The following is a 19,927-nucleotide window of genomic DNA, read 5'->3' as shown; positions in this document are numbered from 1 at the left end:
CTGTTTTTTCCTCCCTCTTTCTCTCCTTCCTGTCCCGCCTTTCTCCTTCTCATTGTAGGTGAGGGACATGGCATGCACCACCCTCAGTGGTTTACTGCAGTGCCAGTTCTTCCCTCTGGACTCCAGTCTGCAGACACAGCTCCAGACGCTGAGTCAGACTTCCCTCCCCAAGGCCCGAGGGGAGCTGGCCTCTACAGGTACACACACACACATTTCCGTGCACGTCACAATTGCACAGTGAGGCAATCACAATAATACTTGCCCTATTACCCTTTCTTATCCCAGGGGAAATGTGAACCTTGAGATTCGAAGAGCTATTTCAACTCTCCCTTTGTGTGTGTGTGTGTGTGTGTGTGTGTGTGTAGATTTAGTGCGGCGCCATGCTGGAGTGCTCGGCCTCAGTGCGTGCATCCTGTCGAGCCCCTATGATGTCCCAGACTGGATGCCTCAGATATTGATGGACCTGAGCAGCCATCTCAATGACCCACAGCCTATAGAGGTGCGCGCACGCATTAGCCCCACCACACACACTCATATATAAACATCTAGCTCAAAACAGTGTGAGCTGAAAGAATACAATTTCATTGTCCAATTGAGGAGAAAATTGTGTCTTTGGTCTTACTTCAGGCATGAAGAATACATACAATGTAATCCGTAGAGCAGAGTTTGAATAATACATTATAGTGGTGTGGAGCCAATGATGACGATGGTTTAGTGCCTCTCCCATAGGAAAGTGAAAAAGATGAGAAAGAAAATCCAATAAAATACAGTTAAAATATTGTATTTGTAAAAATATTGATTAACATGTCTGTTACCGGAAAGGTTAGTCGGAAAAAAATAGAATCTGGTAGAAATATTATATTTTGCCCATTATAGTAAAGGACACATATGTTGGTTACTGTAAATCATAGGCTGTATTTAAAAGGTGGAGATATCCATAATGATGATATCCGTATCCATGAGCTCCTGGTGTTCATATTTTCACGTGTCAAAGTAGGATCGTGGCCCCACATTTGGGGTTATTTGGAGTCAGAGATGTCAGTGTTTGGCAAGTCAACGGAGTGCTAACTTATCAGTCTATACTAGCAAACTTGGCTACCAACTTTCCGCACAGTGTCATCCTCACAGTCATGCTGCCAATTAGCACGATTGCTGCAGAATCACTAAACTACTGTGAACCACATCCATATACATAGGTAATCACAGATACAAGTAAAATACACGTAAAAAAAAAAAAAAAGTCAGGAAGGTGTTCTTATCATCTCATCATCATCAGATTAATTACTGACTTTCCTTCTTTGGCCAAATAACTTTATACTTCATTCTTATCTAACTAGAAACAACAGTTTCTAACAGTGTGCAATGAATAAATTATTTTTCCAAATTAGTTTTTAATTATTGTAAACAGTTTAGATCGTTGCTGCAAATATTTTCAGCTGCTAATCTGCATTTTACATTATGTGTCTCTAGATAGAGGATTTACCAGCCAAAACAGGAACTTTTGAATTTGCAGTTCATGTACTTAAACTTAAGTGTAGGCTTCATTGTAATAGATAGTGGCTGTAATCAAGGGTGGGTATGAGCGTTCACTGTTCAAAACAAATGAAGCAAGAAAAACAGTTGCTATCAACATTCGTTTTATTGCAGGACTTTACTACAGACTATAATGGAATTGTTCCACTACCGAGAAACAGCACATCACTTTGGGCTCATGTATATTAGTTTACATAAAAGTTTGGCCTTGAATCATGCATTACATCTTGTTTATCTAGAAGCCAAATATCTTTACATTCACACTTGAGAAATAACAATCCTATTTTCCCTGCTGTGGTTGCCAGATTAAAAATTATTCTGTTACCTTTTTATTATACATACCAGTGTATGGAAAAAGACAAACGCGGACAAACTCTCAGGCCTCTGGTACAGAGCAGTTAACAGTTATATAGACTGCATATACCACATAGAGCTATATACTGCATATTTTTTAATAAAAAATACTTGTTTGCATTGAAAAGGGGAAGATTATTAACTACTCATAAAGTAACTGTTTGTTAATACACTTGGATGTATGCTCTGTTGCATGTGTTGTGTGAAGGCACCATTTCTATATGATCCCAGGCATGTTTTTCTGCATTGTGTTCTATAAAAATCTAGGATGCTTTCACACTTGGTCCCTTTCAGCCCTCTTAACAACTCAGAGCTATTAGTCAGCATTTTTTGCGCATATGTAAACACTTCAACTGAACTCAGATGAAGGCATGAGAACACCAGGTATTTCTCTTTCTCCCACATGCACACAGCAGTGGAGGAAACATTGGCTCCCTTTAAGTCATTTTAGTCATACCAAACCTGTAAAAGCACTCTGCTGAAAATGCTGTTAAATTAAATATGATACAAACGCCTAACTAGTGGACTGCAGCTAATGATTATTATTCATGATGGATTGATCTGCGTCGTTTTTCTACTTTAGTCAATTTTTTTGTTTTATAGAAATTCTGAAAATAATAAGTACCATCAGACTGCCCTCGTTGGTCTTTTTTTAATTATGAAGACTGAGCTGTGTCCTTTTAAAAAGACTAATAAGTGATCGTGTCCCTAATTTCATGATACCTTCATTGGTCAACAAAAAGCAGATACCAGTTTATCTGTGATTGGTCGATATCAGCCAGCTGATGTATCACCAGGGCTTTAGCAATGAGGCAGATAATTGTATTTTTTCATGAATGGGATGTTGAGCTTTGTTAGCGTGTAGAGGACCAAATGTGCAGTGATGAATCATGCTCTAAAAATGATACTTAAGATGTATGTTTATTTTTATTCTCGGATGCTAAAAAAGTAGCTTTGCATAATTCATAGTTCAGATCATTACTTATTTACCAAATATTTACCATATATGTGGCCTTGTTGCCGCATCTCAGTTCATATTCTGTGTAAAACAAACTCTTTTAGGTCCCTTCCTCCCTCCTTTAAGCCATTTTTGTTCTGATTGGCTGCCCTTCACATGAAAACAGCAGTTTGAACAGGTCTCATGTGTTCACAGCCAAAGCGCCAGCCACTAGAGCTCTGTAGGATATCATACAGAGCTAAGATTGGAAAAAAATATTGCATCATAGAGATTTCAGTCTTCATACAGGTTTAATATGAGCATCCACCATGTTTTCGATGAAAGACAGCAGGAAAAAACCCAATAAAGTAAATACAGTAAAGCTGATAAACTCACTTGTGTTTTGTGGTGTTGTTTCTAAATGTGCACACTGCATTCACCTAGATTATGTTTATGTATGATGATTTTGATTTTCTTACCCAAAGATGACGGTGAAGAAGACCTTGTCAGAATTTCGGCGTACTCACCACGACAACTGGCAGGAGCATCGACAGTGCTTCACTGACGATCAGCTGCTCGTGCTCACAGACCTGCTGGTGTCACCCTGTTATTACGCCTAGACAGAAATTTCCTGCCTTCCCAGGTCTTCGTAAGCCATGTAGGACCACTACCAGAGAAATTAATTACACAACGGCTGGGAACTCCAGTCTTGTGCAGCCTGTAAAATAATATCTGATAATGCTAGCAGGGCGCTCTCCCGCTGGAACCTCACTTGCCACCGTTGGCCTTCACTAAACCCAGCAAGTAAGCAATCCTGGGCAAAATGGTTTCAAATTTTTAACTAGCATGGTATTTTTAGTCAAAGGTGGCCACTTTAGAGGGAAAGGTTTGGTTTATATTGAGAAAGTCTTTTTATTGCTAATCATCATTGTTCCGGTATGTACTTTTAAAAGAGTTCTAACTTGTGCACGTTATTAAATACAAGGAAGACATTCCTTCATGATAATGTTCATGTGTGAAATTATAAATATATATAAATGTATGCAATATAGGCAGCACGGTGGCACAGTGGTTAGCACTGTTGCCGCACAGCAAGAAGGTCCTGAGTTCAATTCCACCATCAGGCCGGGGTCTTTCTGTGTGGAGTTTGCATGTTCTCCCCGTGTTTGCGTGGGTTCTCTCCGGGTACTCCGGCTTCCTCCCACCATCCAAAGACATGCAGCTTGTGGGGATAGGTTAATTGGATAATCCAAATTGCCACTAGGTGTGAATGTGAGTGTGAATGGTTGTCTGTCCTTGTGTGTTAGCCCTGCGACAGACTGGCGACCTGTCCAGGGTGTACCCTGCCTCTTGCCCTATGACAGCTGGGATAGGCTCCAGCGCCCCCCGCGACCCTGAAAAGGATAAGCGAATGGATGGATGTATGCAATATATTCAGAAAATATTTGTGAAATTGTAATCTAAAAATTATCGTTGTTGTATTTCTACAGCTATATTGTATCCAACACTTATAAAGCTATCTTAAAGCACTCATGATATATAATACCTCATATTGACATTAATTATATCATTTATATAAATAAAAAGAAGAAATAAAAATTGTATATATCATATTAGATCATAAAAATCTGTGACCTGCAGTAACAATGGTGTCATATTTCTATAGGCCACATTTTGTCATGTTCTGCATTAGTTCTGCACTGAGAATTTACCGTGTCCTGTGAAATAAATGCATTATTTGTAAAGTGTGGTGCTTCTTTTTGAGTGTTGCATGTTTGCAGGGTTGGCTGACTGTATAAAGCACCAGCTGTTTATCTCTGTACAGCCATGTCACATAGCAGTACACTTCATTCTGTGCAGAGCTCAAACATAAAAGCTTCTTCTTGCGAGGATAGTTTTGTGCCACTGCGCCCTGTTACTAGAGCCTGTGCACATTAGCACCAGCGTAGCTAGACCCCTTTTACTGCTGCAGCCTAGTAAAATCTCAGGTCTGAGTTTTAACAAGTTCCTGTATGTCGCACAGGAGTCATTTAGATTTAGATTAAGACATGAAAAGAGCAGGGTTTTTGTTTTTTTGTTTTTTTGAATGCACAATGTCAAAAAGCTTTTAGTGCTAAAACTTGAAATATATTCTACAGTTGAATGCTCGAAAAACTTAAGTGTCTAAACTTTGTGTTTTGACTTATTTTCATAGATTATATATTAATAATTATCCATCTGTTTTCTTAACCCCTCATCTATGTCAGGGTTGTGAGGGACTAGAGCCTATTCTAGCTTTAAATTGGGTGAGAAGGAGGGTAAACAGTGGACAGATCACCAGTCCATCAGGATATATTTACTCACTGGCTACTTCATTAGGTTCGCTTGTTCAATAGCTTATTAACATAAATATCTAATCAGCCAGTCACATGGCAGCAACTGAGTTTAGCATGCAGACATGGTCAAGAAGGACTGCTGAATTTCAAACTGAGAACCAGCATGGGGGGAAAATGGTTATTTTAGTGACTCTGAACATAGTTGTATGTCTTAGTATTTCAGAAACTGCTGATCTACTGGGAATCCCTACACAGCCATCTGTAGGGTTTACAGAGACAGGTACAAAAACAAAATATCCAGTGAGCAGCAGATCTCTCAGTGAAAATGCTTTGTTGATGCTAGAGGTCAGAGGAGACAGCTTTGAGCTGGTAGGAAGACATAGTAACTCAAATAACAACTCAGTACAACCACAGTAAGGAGGAGAGCATCTCTGAACACACAACACGTCGGACCTTGAAGTCCATAGGTTACAGGACCAGAAGACCACACCAGGTGCCACTCCTGTCATCTAAGAAGAGGAAATTGAGGCCACAATTTGCATGGGCTCTCCAAAATTGGACAGCAGAAGTTTGGAAATATTGCCTGATCTGATGAGTCTTTTTCTGCTTTTTTGGATAGTAGGGTCTAATGTAAACTACATGAAAGCTTGGATCTATTCTGCCTTATATCAGGGGTTCAGGTGGTGGTGCAATGGTTTGAGGGATATTTTCATGGCACACTTTGGGCCCCTTAGTGCCAACTGAGCATTGTTTGAAACCTGCAGCCTACCTCAGTATTGCTTCTGATGATACTCATTTTTTTATGTCCACAGTACGCTAAAGACTGTAACATTATGACTGTAAAGTAAGCAAAGGTAGGTTGATGTAGCAGAAGAAATAGCCACTTGTGTCCCACTGAGTGTGTGTGTGTGTGTGTGTGTTAAAGATGGAATCACAGTTCGAGCTGTCACTCTTTTATTCTGCTTGTTGATGTTTTTCTGATGCAGTCGTGTTGAATTTGATGTGTTTACTGTGCTGAGACGGAGGCAGGCAGAATGAGAAGCAGCCGATGCCGGCTCCCCTGTGCTAGAACTACTAATCTTGACACAGAGTAAGTAAAGGTTAGACTAAACAATGTGTGTTTGCTTAAAGTGATTTTCATGACAACTACTTCATCATAGCAGGAAGAGAGATAGGCTGTATTTAGAAAAGCTGCATTACCAGATTGGACAATTTTTTTAGCTGTATTTATTACAGCGTTTCAACCGATTTGTCAAGTTTTAGATTTATTTTATTAAAGTTACTAAAAAAAAACAAGGAAAAATAACTGGGGCGTCATTATATTTTAATTGCAATAAGGTTTTATTTTTTAATAAACGGTTCAGTAGAATACTTCAGGAACACATTAGACTAACCATAGCAAGACAGAAAAGAAAAGCCTACACTGACAATGAAAGGCTGTCATTTGTCACAGCAGTGCATTGAGCTGAACACTAACATTAACATGCTCACGGTGACAGTACTAACGGTGCTGATGTTTCTAAAGTTCTAAAGTGAAATGTTTACAGTGTTTACCATGCTAACAAAGGTTAATTAGCACTTAATTTGCAGCTGCATCTGTCATTGTTTTTGTGTCTGATTATGAAACCAACTTAGAGCTAGAGTGTGCAAAAAACATGTGCCAACCCTAATTTCTTTACATTTTACTTCCAAGGAGCCAGATTTTCTTCAAATTCTTTAAAGTGAGCTTGAGCAGTAGTTCTCTAAAAGCCTTGTTCTTTGGACATGGGCTGCTCTTTCACTCACTTTAAGTCCAGTCCTTGTACCTGACCATTTTTAGAGGAATAAAAGAGCACCAGCAAGGTGATTTCCAAAGCGCTATTAGCTGAAAACTTGGCATAGCTTGTCATGAATGTGCAGTGTGTCCTATCGTTTGAGGGAAACTGGACAACTTGAGGAGAAAAGACAAAATATCTACAGCAGATAAACAGTATCTGAAAGTCATGTCTTAAGATATAGGAAAAAAATCTGATATATTCTCATATCCATCATGCGGTAATAGCTTCATTTTAATGATCTCACACTGCTAGACTGGCCTCTAGCAGTGTGAGATCAGCTTGACACAGAATAAAACAAAAGGCAGCCAACATCCAGAGAAGAGCTTTAAATGTCCTTCAACAAGCTCAGAGAACTATTCCTGAAGAATGCTTAAAGAAATGACGAGCTTGCCTAAGAGTTCAGTCATGTTGAATATTGACTTTCAAGCTTTATAGAATTATACTCTGCTTTTACATCCCATAGTATATTTCTATATTTCAATAAATCGCTGTACCCATTTCCCCATTTTCTTAACAAAATATAAAGAAATGAGGGTTGGCTCAAGACTTTTAGCTCTATATTTAATAAACGTTAAACCAGACATGAAGCAGCTCAGATTTGAGTGTTAAATGTTTAATAACTAATATGCAATAACATTAGCAATTCTTTCTCATCTTGGCTAGTCAACGCCAGATATTAAATACCTATATTTAAACCATATATATTGAAACTGTTCTGTAGGGATTTATATTGAAACTTAACTTGCGATCTGTACATTTTTGGTAATTTATGTTTTCTATACCAGTTTATGTGTTATTACTTTGAAGCAGCTTTCAGTGGATATTTATTTGCACTGAAATCCTGAACAAAATAACATTATTTAGTCAACTAATGAGGTCAACATGTCCCATCCTACATGTAACAAACATCTTTATTGGACAAGTTTACCTTAAACCCTGAGATCATGTGACGAACCCAGCCCAATATAGACATTTTTTAAAAATCAACTGCTGTTACTGAATTTTTCTGTCCGTTTTCTAGCCTCTCTCTTACTAAAGTTTCAAGAGAAAACAGATGTGTGTCTGAGTCCTCAGGCAGAAAAGTCCTCACGGCGTCAGCCAGCTGAAACAGGTACTCTGTATTTTTCCCGCTTGGACCGGTAGAGTTGATGATCTGAATGGCGATCTCCTCCAGGGGTGCGGGGCCGAGGTAGTTGGGATTGTCCTTGGAGCCGATGTAGATCAGCGTCTGGCTTGGCGAGCAAGTGAGTGATGGACGGGGGTGAAAGGTCACCGTGACGACCTGATAACCACCTTTTTCTCGGTAGTCGAGGTAGCGCTTCACTTCTTCCTCCCGGCCAGTCGGCAGTTTGTAGGCAACACCCCAAACACACCCCTGAGGAAAGCAAAATGGCTTAGAGGTCCATAACCTGATGACATTTTCTTAGGTACACCTGTTCAACTGCTTCTTCACACAAATCTAATTGGTGGCAGCATCTCAGTGCATTTAAGAATGTAGACATGGTAGACAAGAATACCTACTGAATTTCAAACTTACTGGTCTGAGTATTTCAGAAACTGCTGGGATTTTCTCACACAACGACCTCTAGGGTTTATAGACAATAGTTCAAAACAGAGAAAATATGTCAGTGTGGACCAAAATGTTAGAGGAATGTTTCCAGAGCCCTTTTGAATGTATGCCTTGAAGAATTAAGGCAGTGCAAAAAGGGTTCCAACCACTACCAATGCCCATGTCCTTAATAAAGTGTCCGGTAAATGTATTAGTATTTACATTTGATAAATGATGATATATAATCACCTTGTCTAAAGTCACAATAAAAGTCAAAATAAAAATAACTGACATAACCAATGTTATGTTCAAAAACACTAACCATACTCACACCCAGAAAATTATTATAATCAATTACTCTCTTGCTTCTACGCTGTGAGTATTTCTTATTGTATTTTATGTTTGCAAACATCCAAGGACTTTACCTTGGACTTCAAGAAACTATAATTGATAGTTTTCAGCATTTATTTCAAACTTATCACACTTATCAGTCAATTCTAAAAACGGATTCCTGCCATGCTTTACTACATCACAACTCATACTACAGTACTGTGCAAAATCCTCAAGCCACTCCTCATTTTTAGACATTTTGCTTTTAAGAAGTCAGACTTTCAAGTTCTTTTTTAAAGACATCTTGAGCAACAGTTCTTCAGGCTTTCTGAAGTCTTTCAAACTTTTTCCTTCTAGACATTGGCTGCTTTTTCACTCATTTTCATTCCAGTCGTTGATCATTTTCAGAGATTGTTGTTTTATTTTATTTGTTTGGTTGTCGCACCGAAACTGGATTGTTCAAATTGCCTTTAGTAAGTACAGACATGGTCAGGAGAGAGGTACAACATTGAGTATCTGTTGGCATCTGTGAAACACGGCTTAGTTGTGGTTTGGGGCTGCATTTCAGCCAGTGGTACTGGGTATCTTATCAAAATTATGTAATAATAAGCATTGAAAAGTACAGTCAGACTTTGATCCAACATAAAAACACTATCTGGGAAGCATTTGGCAACAGACTGCCACTGGAACACTATTAGACATGGATTGGCCTCCCCAGAGCCTAGACCTCAAGATTATTAAAGCAGAGTGGGATCACCTTGACAGAGAACAGAACAAAAGGCAGCCAACATCCAAAAAAAAGACTTCTGAAACATCTTTAGACATCTGGAGAACTATTCCAGAAGTCTCTTTCCCATTTTCCTAGCAACATAAAAAAATGAGGGGTCACTCAAGACTTTTGTACAGTACTGTCTATAAGAGGTTTATAGACAGTCTTCTTTCCTGCGCCGTTTTCACTCCTGTCTGCCTTGTAAAAGCACGAAACTCTGCAAAACTGTTTATAATTAAAGTATAGCACTTTCTATGTATGTAAGTGAACACAAAAAGTTCTCTCTGAAGTGGAATCCAATTTGTGCAGCTTTGTACACTGATCGCCTTCACACTCCAACTCTTGTCTTAATTATAGCCAATAAAACAAGAATACATAACAAGGTAGGTGGATTATGACCTTCAGGTAGTAATAATCTCTCATTACTGTGTAAATAACATGTAATTTTGTTTGCTTCCTGCAATGCAAACATCAAAGTGATGACAATAAAGGCATACGTCTTGTACCTATTATGTAATGAAGTTACCAGTCAATGAAGGAAAGAACAAACAAATGGGGGCTATTTTGAGTATGTAGTCCGTATTTATGGAAAAACATCAAGAATATGACCAATATAATTTCTTCTTTTCTATTATCGTTTCTTTCGTTTCCATTAATTTTTGATAATGAATGGTTCTGCTCATCTGTCAAGCTATTAATTGAATTTGTGGTTGGAATCACAAATTATTTCTTTCTGACATCATAAAGACTTTTTAATACTGACTGATTAATAAAGGAATACGTCATGGGCACACTACAAAGAAATTGTTATTGCACCCTGATGTTAAGAAAGGGGGTATAACTCACCTCAGGATTCTCCACGAGTGTCACAACCCGGCCAGGCTGCAAAGAACACACAAACACACATAATAAATGGCTTTGTCATTAAATTGCAAGTTGGTTAGCACACATATTGCAGGAAATGGGATCTTTCTGAAAGGTTACAGGCACGGTGGGGGAAATAATTATTTGATCCCCTGTTGAATTTGTAATGTTGCTCACTTACAGAGAAATTGGTTAAATTTTCATTAATTGGTTTTTATGGTAGTTTCATTTTAATGGAGAGAGACAGAATATCAACCAAAAGTCCAGGAAAAAAGCATATTACATAAACACTATAAATTGATTTGCATGTCACTGAGTTAAATAAGTATTTGATCTCCTATAATCTAGCCAGAATTCTGTGTTCATGTGGTACACAGATTACAATCAATCGATTACAGATGCGCTTGATTTCAAGTTATATTTGTAAAGCATGCTTGTCCATAAAATCGGGTTTTTCCATCCCAACCTCTCTACCTCCATAGGCAAGACCTAAGAGCTGGATAAGAATGTAAACCTCCACAAAGCTGTAATGGACTGCAAGTCAATCAACAGTAGGTTTGGTGAGAAGGTGACAACTTTTGGTGACATTATTTGGAAATGAAGGAAATAAAAAGATTATCAATCACCCTATAGAAAATCTGTGGGGGGAACTGAAGTTTCAAGTTGCCAAGTACTAAGGCATGTTTTGCTTGGCGATGAAATACTTCTTTCAATCAATGACATGCAAATGAATTTATAGCTTTTACTTCTGAATTTCTGGTTGATATTCTGCATCTCACCGTAAACAGTTCGAGACTGTTTATTCCGTTGTGTGTGATCAAAATTACAAATTCAGCAGAAAAACAAACAATTATTTCCTCCACTGTATAATATCACCTGTACACTTTATAATGCAGTGGTTGCCAGACTGTGAGGTGGACACGTATTGATTGGCAGCGCTTGGCAGACCAGGACAAAAAGAGTGGATAAAATTAGAATTACATTAGAAAATGAATACGTTTTCTAAAGCTGGGCAAACAAAGAAAAGTTGTGGTTTTAATCCGATATAAGATTACAGGAGTCTATAAATCGCCATATTAGGGGGAATATTGCTAACATGGATTTAAATATTAAAGGGCAACATCTAGCCCATTTATAAGGAATAAAGGTTAGGACATAAAGGCGTTAACTTTGTAATAATATAAGCCGAAGTGAAGTGTCTTCAGTAATGTCTGCCGTGCACTAAAACACACTGTAGCAACATTGCATCAGGTAGTACTTTTTTCATTCTGGCCGCTATGAATCAGTTCCCAAAGCCAGCAAGGTATACTCACCTTACCCGGTACACCTCGATGGTCGGTACTGCCTTGCCAAAACCGGCGACTGAAGCCTTTTATGTACCCAATTCTCTTTTCCTCGTAAGGAAAATCTACTTTCCATATCAGTGAGCCGTAACCGAACACCCACATGATGAGAGGTTAGGCTAACAGAAAAGGACGGGTGAGCTGGACGAAATAGTCACCTGTAATCGCGACGCCTACGACTTATAACAAGAGCTACAGCATTATAAAAGCTGACGTGTTCACCTGTATGAGTAAAGGTGATATCTAAAAACAGGAAAACGTGCTTGAAGCACCGGTTCCGTGTTCAGCGGACAAACTGTCAAGTAATACGGATTACGTAAGTTCCTTCACTTCCACTAAATACCTTTCAGTTTAAATGACAATTCTGGAGAATCTGCACATTTTTGGCCAAGAAAGCTAAATTATGACTTTTCGGTTGTTGAATCAAATGATACCCATTCTTTTCGCACCGTGTTGTGCTTACAGCATATGCCGTATCACTTTCTTGCAAATGCTTTCGGGCCACCTGCTTTTAATTTGAAGGTGAAGCCACAATTCCGGATGTTTGTAGCTATTTCTGTGCTGGTTTTAGTTAGGCCAAACGGTACAGATAAGCAAGAAACGCTGTCATCGTGATGTATGTCTAAATAGCAAGAGATTATAATTTTGTAATAAGTAGTTTGAATATGTCCATGACTTCCTTGTTACCGTTCAGTACAGTGGGATAAATTTAGTTTAGGTTCACATCAATTTATTTCAACAAACTTTATTTTTTTAACTAAAAAATAAAACAAACAAGACAGAAATATTATTAGATTAGTCTACTATTGTATGATATTAATCGTGGACGTTAACGATTAATGGATGTGTTAATGTGACCTTTTCTTGTCAAAAAAAAGTCACAATTAACTCTTAATAACATACAAAACTTTTGTTTCCTTCTTTGTTTTTATTTTTTTAAATCTCGTCTTTTCTCGAATGTTGGGTTCACCTATTACCCGATGTACCCTAAACCCCTACAAGATTATTTTATTTTAGGCTATGGCTCTCATGATTTCTTTTCAGCTCATTTCTTCTTTTGTGTGGCCTTTTTTCCAAACATGAGCTGGGACAGATAACACAGGGCTTTCATCCTGACACCAGGGGGTGCTGAGTTTCTATTTCCCACAGTGTGTCATGGCACGCTTCTTTCATGTATGCCGTGAGAGCACTGATTCAGAACCAAATTAAGTGGACAGCAGCAATATGGTCTCTAATGTCATGCTCATTCCCCTGCCTCTGAGAACAGCTAGTCAGCAAATCTTTTATCTGAGACTCCAGTTTGGAGATGCAGCTCAATAGCTGAAATCCCCAGCTGTGGTAGCTGAGGAAATATCCACCATTTAGATACCCTTATTCAAGAAACCAAAGCCAAACTTGGGGTAGCTGAGCTGATCGCTGAGTGACAGAAGATCAGAAGTCAGCTCTAAACTGGAAAAAAAAAATGGAAACAGTAACTGTGTTGGTCATAAAACCTGTTGCCATCTACTCAAAAACATATTCTTTTTGCTTTTTAGCCCCCCGCATGTTATCTTTTACTTTTATAATTAAAGTATGTTGTTTTGTAAATGCACCATGTGAATTGAGGTATTTACACTCATCTGCGATTTAAGCACTCCTTGGAAGTATTGAATGGACTCCTCTTTGACTTCAAAAATGCCTCTAATTCTTTGTGGCACAGATTCAGCAAGGTGCTGGAAATATCTCTCAGTGAGTCCATAATGACATGATAGCTTCACACAGCTGCTGCAGATTTGTTAGCTCATATCCCTGACATGGTCAAGAAATCAGTTTGAGATGACTGGACTGGATTGTCACATGGTGTGTTATCAAGATGGAAGCGGCTATCGGACGATGGGTACATTGTGATTATAAAGAGATGGGTATAGTTAGCTACAATACTTAGGCAGGCTGTGGGGTTTAAACAATGCTTGATTGGTACTAAGGGGTCCAAATTTTGTCAAGCAAATATCCTCCACACCGTTACACCACCGGATTGATCTATGCTTTCATGTTACTTACAGAAAGTTCAGACCCTACTATCCAAATGTTGCAGAGAAATGGAGATTCATCACAACAGCAAACATATATTTGGGGCGATTGTGGCTCAAGAGTTGGGAGTTCGCCTTGTAATCGGAAGGTTGCCGGTTCGAGCCCCGGCTTGGACAGTCTTATGTCCTTGGGCAAGACACTTCACCCGTTTCCTACTGGTGGTGGTCAGAGGGCCCGGTGGCGCCAGTGTCCGGTAGCCTCGCCTCTGTCAGTGTGCCCCAGGGTGGCTGTGGCTACAATGTAGCTTGCCATCACCAGTGTGTGAATGGGTGGATGACTGGTTGCAAAAAGTGCTTTGGGGTCCTTAGGGACTAGTAAAGCGCTATACAAATACAGGCCATTTACCATATTTTCAGTGTTCTTTTATCCAGTTTTGGTGAGCACCCATGTGGTTTTCTGCTGTTGATGTAGTCCACTTGCTTCGAGGTTCAGAGGTGCTCTTCTGCTTTCCTCAGTTAAAACAAGTGGCTATTTAAGATATTTAAGATTCTTCTTAGTTCTTAGTTCAAAGTAGTCTAGCTAATCTCCTCTAATATTTGACATCAACAAGGCGACTGTGAATCAATGCCACAAATAACTTGCAAACTGTATCTCTATGCTGTATCTATCTTTGACACTTTTATTAGTGTGGCGAGGTGTGGTTTGTGGCAAAGCAGCAGGGGAGGGGTGGAGCAGTGGGTTCGGGGTTTGGTGTCAGCGGAAGACCAACACAGCTGATTTCCATCGTATAATCACGCCTTCCCTATTAGAGTTAGATGCCAGGACCTGACGGGAGAGCTGCGTGTGCTGCACTGGAGATAGACAGCTGTAAAGATGCCCGACCGAAGTCACTGGAAAAATTATAAATAAACATTCAATTACCTGCAAAGCTACGTGCCGTAGAAAATATTTACTTGTGTTAGTTCTCGTTGTTTGTTACCTTTGTATTCCAGTGACAAACAACATAGACATTTAGGCAAGTCTAAACAGTTTGTTCTGCATCGTGTTTGTGTTCTAAGAAAAGAAGCTAATTCTTTTTTCATAATGAAGAACATGTTTTATTTACTCGACTAAAGAAAACACATGCATTTCCTCTCTAGGTGAATTTGTTGTGTCCTGTTTGGTAGATGGTAAACAAAGATGTTGTAGCGAATGTGAAGATAACGCATGAGAAATGACTGGAAATAGCGTTTAGTGTAAACGTTCTGTTCCTCTATCTAATCAGTACCAATCTGAAACCCATTTTCCCCTTTAACACATTCTAGTACAGAGCATAAACATTACATATCTTATAAATTAAATCTACAGTAATCCACCCTTTATTCCAGATTTAATCAAAAGACTCATTATGTCAACAAGATAATCAAAGCAAATATGTCATCATTGCAGAACAATCATTCTGTGCTGGTATGTAGGTGGCTATGCATGCACAGCTTCACTCTGTGTTATTTCTTCTCCCAGTTTCTCCATACACGTTACATCAATTTGATTCTCTTAGGCTTTCTTCTTCTCTGACAAGCATTTCCTCTCAGTCTCCTTCTCCCCGTGCTCCTCCTCTCTTTGTGTTCCCTCTCCAAATGCAGAGCTGCTCCTAAACCTTCCTGTTCTCCTCCTGCAGAGTATTCTGTTTATTCGACAGGGAGGTGGCCAAGATAGTTCTTTACTCGATCATTTCCCTCTGAATTTTGTTCATTTTTGCAAGCCCACTTTCACGTTGGAAGACTGCATTTGAATCAGAATTGTGTTATTTGATCGTTTTTTTGCTCTCAAAATTGTGCTCGCTCGCAAAAATTCAACCTGCCTGGGTCAGTTTCCTTGACATGATGAACCCTACTGAAAAACATGTAGCAAACACACCAAGGGGTAAATCAGATAATGCCACATCAGGTTGAATCTATGTGGATGGATCAGACTGTATCATGCTTGACAACTGACAGAGAGCACTGGTTTCCTTTAACCTCATAACCACCAGTTTTTCCCTGACCTCACATTTGATGTTGTAGTCGTGTAAAAGAGGTTCAATACACTGTGAATCCTAATTTACTGATGTTATCCTTTCCTTGGAAATATCAGAACAAAGAGCTTTTCTTTGCTGTAGGTTATGAACTGATGATGTAGTTTGACATTTAATTCGAAGGACTTGTTGACTAGAAAGCTTGCGTTAGAAATCATAAAAGCATGGCAGTTGAAATTTTGGGGCATTTGTATTCATTTCTCATGGTGAATTGGGGACTGAAATTTAGAATATTGTATATGAGGCTCTGTTTTACTTACTTTTAAAAAAATCTGTGACTTGTGAGTGTCTCAGCTTTAGGGGGGCACATCACCAAATTACAGGAGTGCTCCTTTAAGACGAGTTACGCTCCCCATGGTCTATTTACTCGTACTGTCTTTCCAGCTCTGAGTGGGTTTTCTTGTTCAGACGAAAAATCCAGGAAAATGTGTCTGTTGCCATCTTAGTCCTTTGTATTTTGTGCCAAGGCCTCTTTCTATTTAAGAGGCCTCTTTCACTGCTGTTCTTTGTTAAATGGAGCTCTCAGCATTCAGGACTTCTTTTGATTTTGTGTGTTCTAGCAAAGAGATTTTAATACTGTGTGAGAGATTCTGGCCAGCTTTATTATTTGCACTCAAGAGTTTTTATTTTTTTTACAATAAATATACCATCCAGTTACCAACAGTTTTTTTCTAACTAGGGAGAGAGAATTACTTACATAAACAATGTTGTAAGAGAGAGATGAAGATTTCTGAACTGGAATTTAAGAGCAAATTCCAAAACAGCACGTTGTGGTAGGACTGTATCTTCCGTGGGATACAAAGCTCTTTAAACTTTACTTCAGGGCAAAGTTTTTATGTGGCATTCGCTCACATTTGTCTGTTTTTTCTATAGGTGCTCTGAAATGAAATAAATCCTTCAAAACTACTGCCCAAATAAGTGCCGAGAAGCGTTTTTAAGATGCCTGACAACTGTCTAGTCTTTCTTCTAGAAAAAAAAATATTTTTAATCATTCTTTGGTGTCAAATTGAAGAAATCCAACATGTGAATTTCATTGGTCATTTGTTCTTATCATTTTCTTAAATGTAGAGGTAATGTGATTTTACTACCCACTTTATTAGATACACTAGTTCAGCTCCTGACTCTCGTGACAGTAACACCATGCATTTAGGTATGTAGACATGATCAAGACGACCTCCTGAAGTTCAAACCGAGTATTAGAATTGGGAAGAAAGGTTATTTGAGTGACTTTGAATGGGGCATAGTTGATGGTCTGATCTACTGGGATTTCCCCACACAACCATCTCTAAGGTTCACAAAGAATAGTCCGAAAAAGAGAAAATGTGTTGTTCTCTGGATGAAAGCGAGAATGGCACGACTACTTCAACCTTATAGAAAGGCAAAAGTAATTCAAACAATTGTTATAACTTTGGGCTTTGCACTTTGGACCTCTTAGTAGAAACTCCTGCTGACCATCTTAATCTCTTTGTGACCACACTGAACCCATCTTCCAATGGCTACTTCCAGAAGGATAATGCGCCATGTCACAAAGATCAAGTCATCTCACACTAGTTTTTTTGAACATAACAATGAGTTCACTGGATTCAAATTGCCTTCACAGTCACCAACACTCTCCTAGCACCTTGTTGAATCTATGCCAAAGGTGGAATTAAGACACTTCTTAAGACACGAGGGGACAAATCTAGTTAATAGCAAGGTGAAGTGTAAGGTAAGTAAGAAAAAATGAACAGAACTACTAAAGCTACTCTTTTTTTCACTTATTGATAAAACCTCTAAGAAAATTACAGCTTTAAGGAGTGGCTGATAAAACGTGTTATACTGCATGTGTAGCTGTATGGAGCTGTGTACCTGTCTGCTGACTGCAGATGGAAATTAGCTAGCGGGTAAATCTGGTTTAAAAAAAAAAGGCTTATTTTCTCTGAGGAGATCAATGTTTCTGTGAATGGGCCCTGACAAAGAAAAGGAATAAAATGAAAGCAAAGAGAAACTGTACTACAAAAATGTTCTACTGCCTTCATTGGCTGTCAGATAGAAGGCAAATCAAGTAAGTTATATCCTTACTGTGTTTACAAGCTTCTTTCAAGGAAAGCCAAAATTTACATCTTTCATGCTAGTCAAATATCATTCCCAGATCTAAAAAGAGTCTTTCTGTTAGCTCTTAACAATATTTGGATGGTGGGGTGGGTGCAGTTTTCTCTGTGGTGGGGTTGGGTGGACTGTCCCGGGCTCTGTGGGGCCGGGAGGCGCTGCTGCACTGGGCCCCGGTCTGGATGGGCCTGGGCCCCCTTTCCCTGGCGGGTCGCGGAGTATGGGGGTGCCTACTGGGGTCAGCGGGGGAGCTGGCCCCAGGGAGGGGTCACTTGCCCCTCCCTTCCTTCCCTCCCCATCTCCAGCTGCCTCCCCCTTCCCGCTCCACCGCAACCACCCACACATGCAGGACCTTGGAGTAGGGGTATGTCACCAGGGTGCAGAGGAGGCTACCCCCCCCTTTCCCCTTCTGGCTGCCTCTGCCTCAATTTTATCCCACAACTTAGACATTCACATTACTCACACTCTCATTACACATACATATAGGATCTTGGGGGTGGGCACGATACACGGAATCCAAATTACCATCAGGCTGTGTTCTGGGGGCCTCTGGATGTCTGGAGTTTTGATCTCCTCCATACCTGCTTCATGCCCTGGAGGACGGGGCTGTGGCCCCCCCACACCCTCTAGCAGATCATTACATGAAGGAACCTTTTAAAAAAACAAAACAAAACAAAAAACAAGCGCGTCCATGCTCACAGGTGTACACACGGGTGATCACACCCACAAACTACACCCTTTTTGGCTCCTACCTCAAAGCACACTGTGTTCTGTTGATCTTATGTGCTGCACAATAATGTTTAATATTTAGTATTTACTGTCATATTCCCATATATCATTGTGATGTTGTTTACTCTATTACTCTTGTTCTCTTCTGCTTGTTTTCTTTTTTCTTTCTCAGCAGGTGATCCAGGTGATTGATATATGTATTTCTTTGTCTTTTTTTTTCTGCCCGTTCCGTTGGTTTTTGTCTTTTGCCCTTCTCCCCCGTCCCTCTTCTCAGCTGTTTCTCTTTCCCTCTTTCTTTCTCCCCTTCTTTCCCCCAGTCCAAAAAAAATAATAATATTTGCCCAGTCTTAAGTTTCCACATTTATATAAAACCCTTTGGATATATTCCAAGCACACATAGCTTGACATTTAAATGAACTTACGGGGACAATATTGATGACAACCTCTGGACACTAAAGTATAATTTTGTCATGCGAGTATTTAGTGCAAACATCCATGTTATACACAGGTATATGATAAAAGCAATGTGTCTGCTAGCTGTTTCACTGTTTTAGACCCATTTTTCCCTCAAATCCTGGAGAAGACAGAATAATTGAGCAGCTCAACTTAAATTGCTGTTTCCAACTCAAACAATCAGCCAGAAAAGATCCCTTCTGAATTTCCTATCTACAGAGACTATTTCTTTTATTGCTCATAATGAGCAGACATGCACTACCACTGTTGCTTTTTTTAAAGTGTCGTTTTCTCGCTTGTTGAGATTTGAAAAGAGATTTCTTCAGATAGTTGAACCTTTTCTTCCTACCATCCACCTGCAGGATCATCTAACTAACCTGCAATATTTAGTTGCTCTCCTGCAGCGATTGAGGTCTACAAAACGCATCCAAAAGGTCTCCTCCATATTGACTCACTCTGGCATCAGTGGTTTTCCACACACAAAAAAAGCTCTTGAACCCCTGACTCCATCTCAGCAGCCAAAGTGAAGAATTGGCTTGCTGAGCCATGAAAAGTCCACTATATGTAGAGAGCAGAGTTGAATGGGCCGTTTTGGGCTCCGAGATCTCGAGACAGTTTGATCCTGAACTGCTCATATGACTCGTCAGAGTTCTCTCACACGCTCATGCTGAAATGAATGCAGCCACATCTATCACAGCTGTTGTTCTTGCCCGAGAATGTGAATCTATTCTGGGTATAACAGCTAATAATGATGATATGAAGGACTGTTAGATAAGGAAGTCA

General features: G+C 39.4%; 2 protein-coding genes across 3 annotated transcripts in view; one reads left to right on the top strand and one right to left on the bottom strand.

Annotated features, from left to right (window-relative positions):
- Positions 1–4,569, top strand: part of psme4b (proteasome activator subunit 4b) — a 47,935-nt gene extending 43,366 nt beyond the window's left edge. For both annotated transcript variants that reach the window (XM_080305049.1, XM_026178405.2), the window contains 3 exons: positions 59–197; positions 366–499; positions 3,310–4,569. In XM_080305049.1, the coding sequence (XP_080161175.1) occupies positions 59–197; positions 366–499; positions 3,310–3,444 (408 nt within the window). In that variant the 3' untranslated portion in view covers positions 3,445–4,569. The remainder of the gene's footprint in view (positions 1–58; positions 198–365; positions 500–3,309) is intronic.
- A 1,877-nt stretch (positions 4,570–6,446) lies between these two features.
- Positions 6,447–12,145, bottom strand: chac2 (ChaC, cation transport regulator homolog 2 (E. coli)). The gene is made up of 3 exons (XM_026178403.2): positions 11,782–12,145; positions 10,451–10,486; positions 6,447–8,331 (listed from the first exon to the last, which is right to left on the bottom strand). The coding sequence occupies exons 1-3, from the start codon at positions 11,914–11,916 to the stop codon at positions 7,933–7,935; spliced, it is 570 nt and encodes a 189-aa protein (XP_026034188.1). The 5' UTR covers positions 11,917–12,145; the 3' UTR covers positions 6,447–7,932.
- Between the last annotated feature and the right edge of the window lie 7,782 nt (positions 12,146–19,927).

This window comes from Astatotilapia calliptera, chromosome 8, assembly GCF_964374335.1.
Source record: "Astatotilapia calliptera chromosome 8, fAstCal68.1, whole genome shotgun sequence".
NCBI classification, from domain to species: domain Eukaryota; kingdom Metazoa; phylum Chordata; class Actinopteri; order Cichliformes; family Cichlidae; genus Astatotilapia; species Astatotilapia calliptera.
Note: the sequence above shows the minus strand (reverse complement) of the source record. Positions and strands in the feature narration are given on the sequence as shown.

Excerpts from the sequence above, each read along its gene's own strand:
- chac2 (XM_026178403.2), bottom strand. The coding sequence starts at position 11,916 with ATGTGGGTGTTCGGTTACGGCTCACTGATATGGAAAGTAGATTTTCCT. Across the intron at positions 10,487-11,781 it reads ATCGAGGTGTACCGGGTAAG|CCTGGCCGGGTTGTGACACT; the intron begins GTGAGTATACCT and ends TGTTCTTTGCAG. Across the intron at positions 8,332-10,450 it reads CACTCGTGGAGAATCCTGAG|GGGTGTGTTTGGGGTGTTGC; the intron begins GTGAGTTATACC and ends TGCTTTCCTCAG.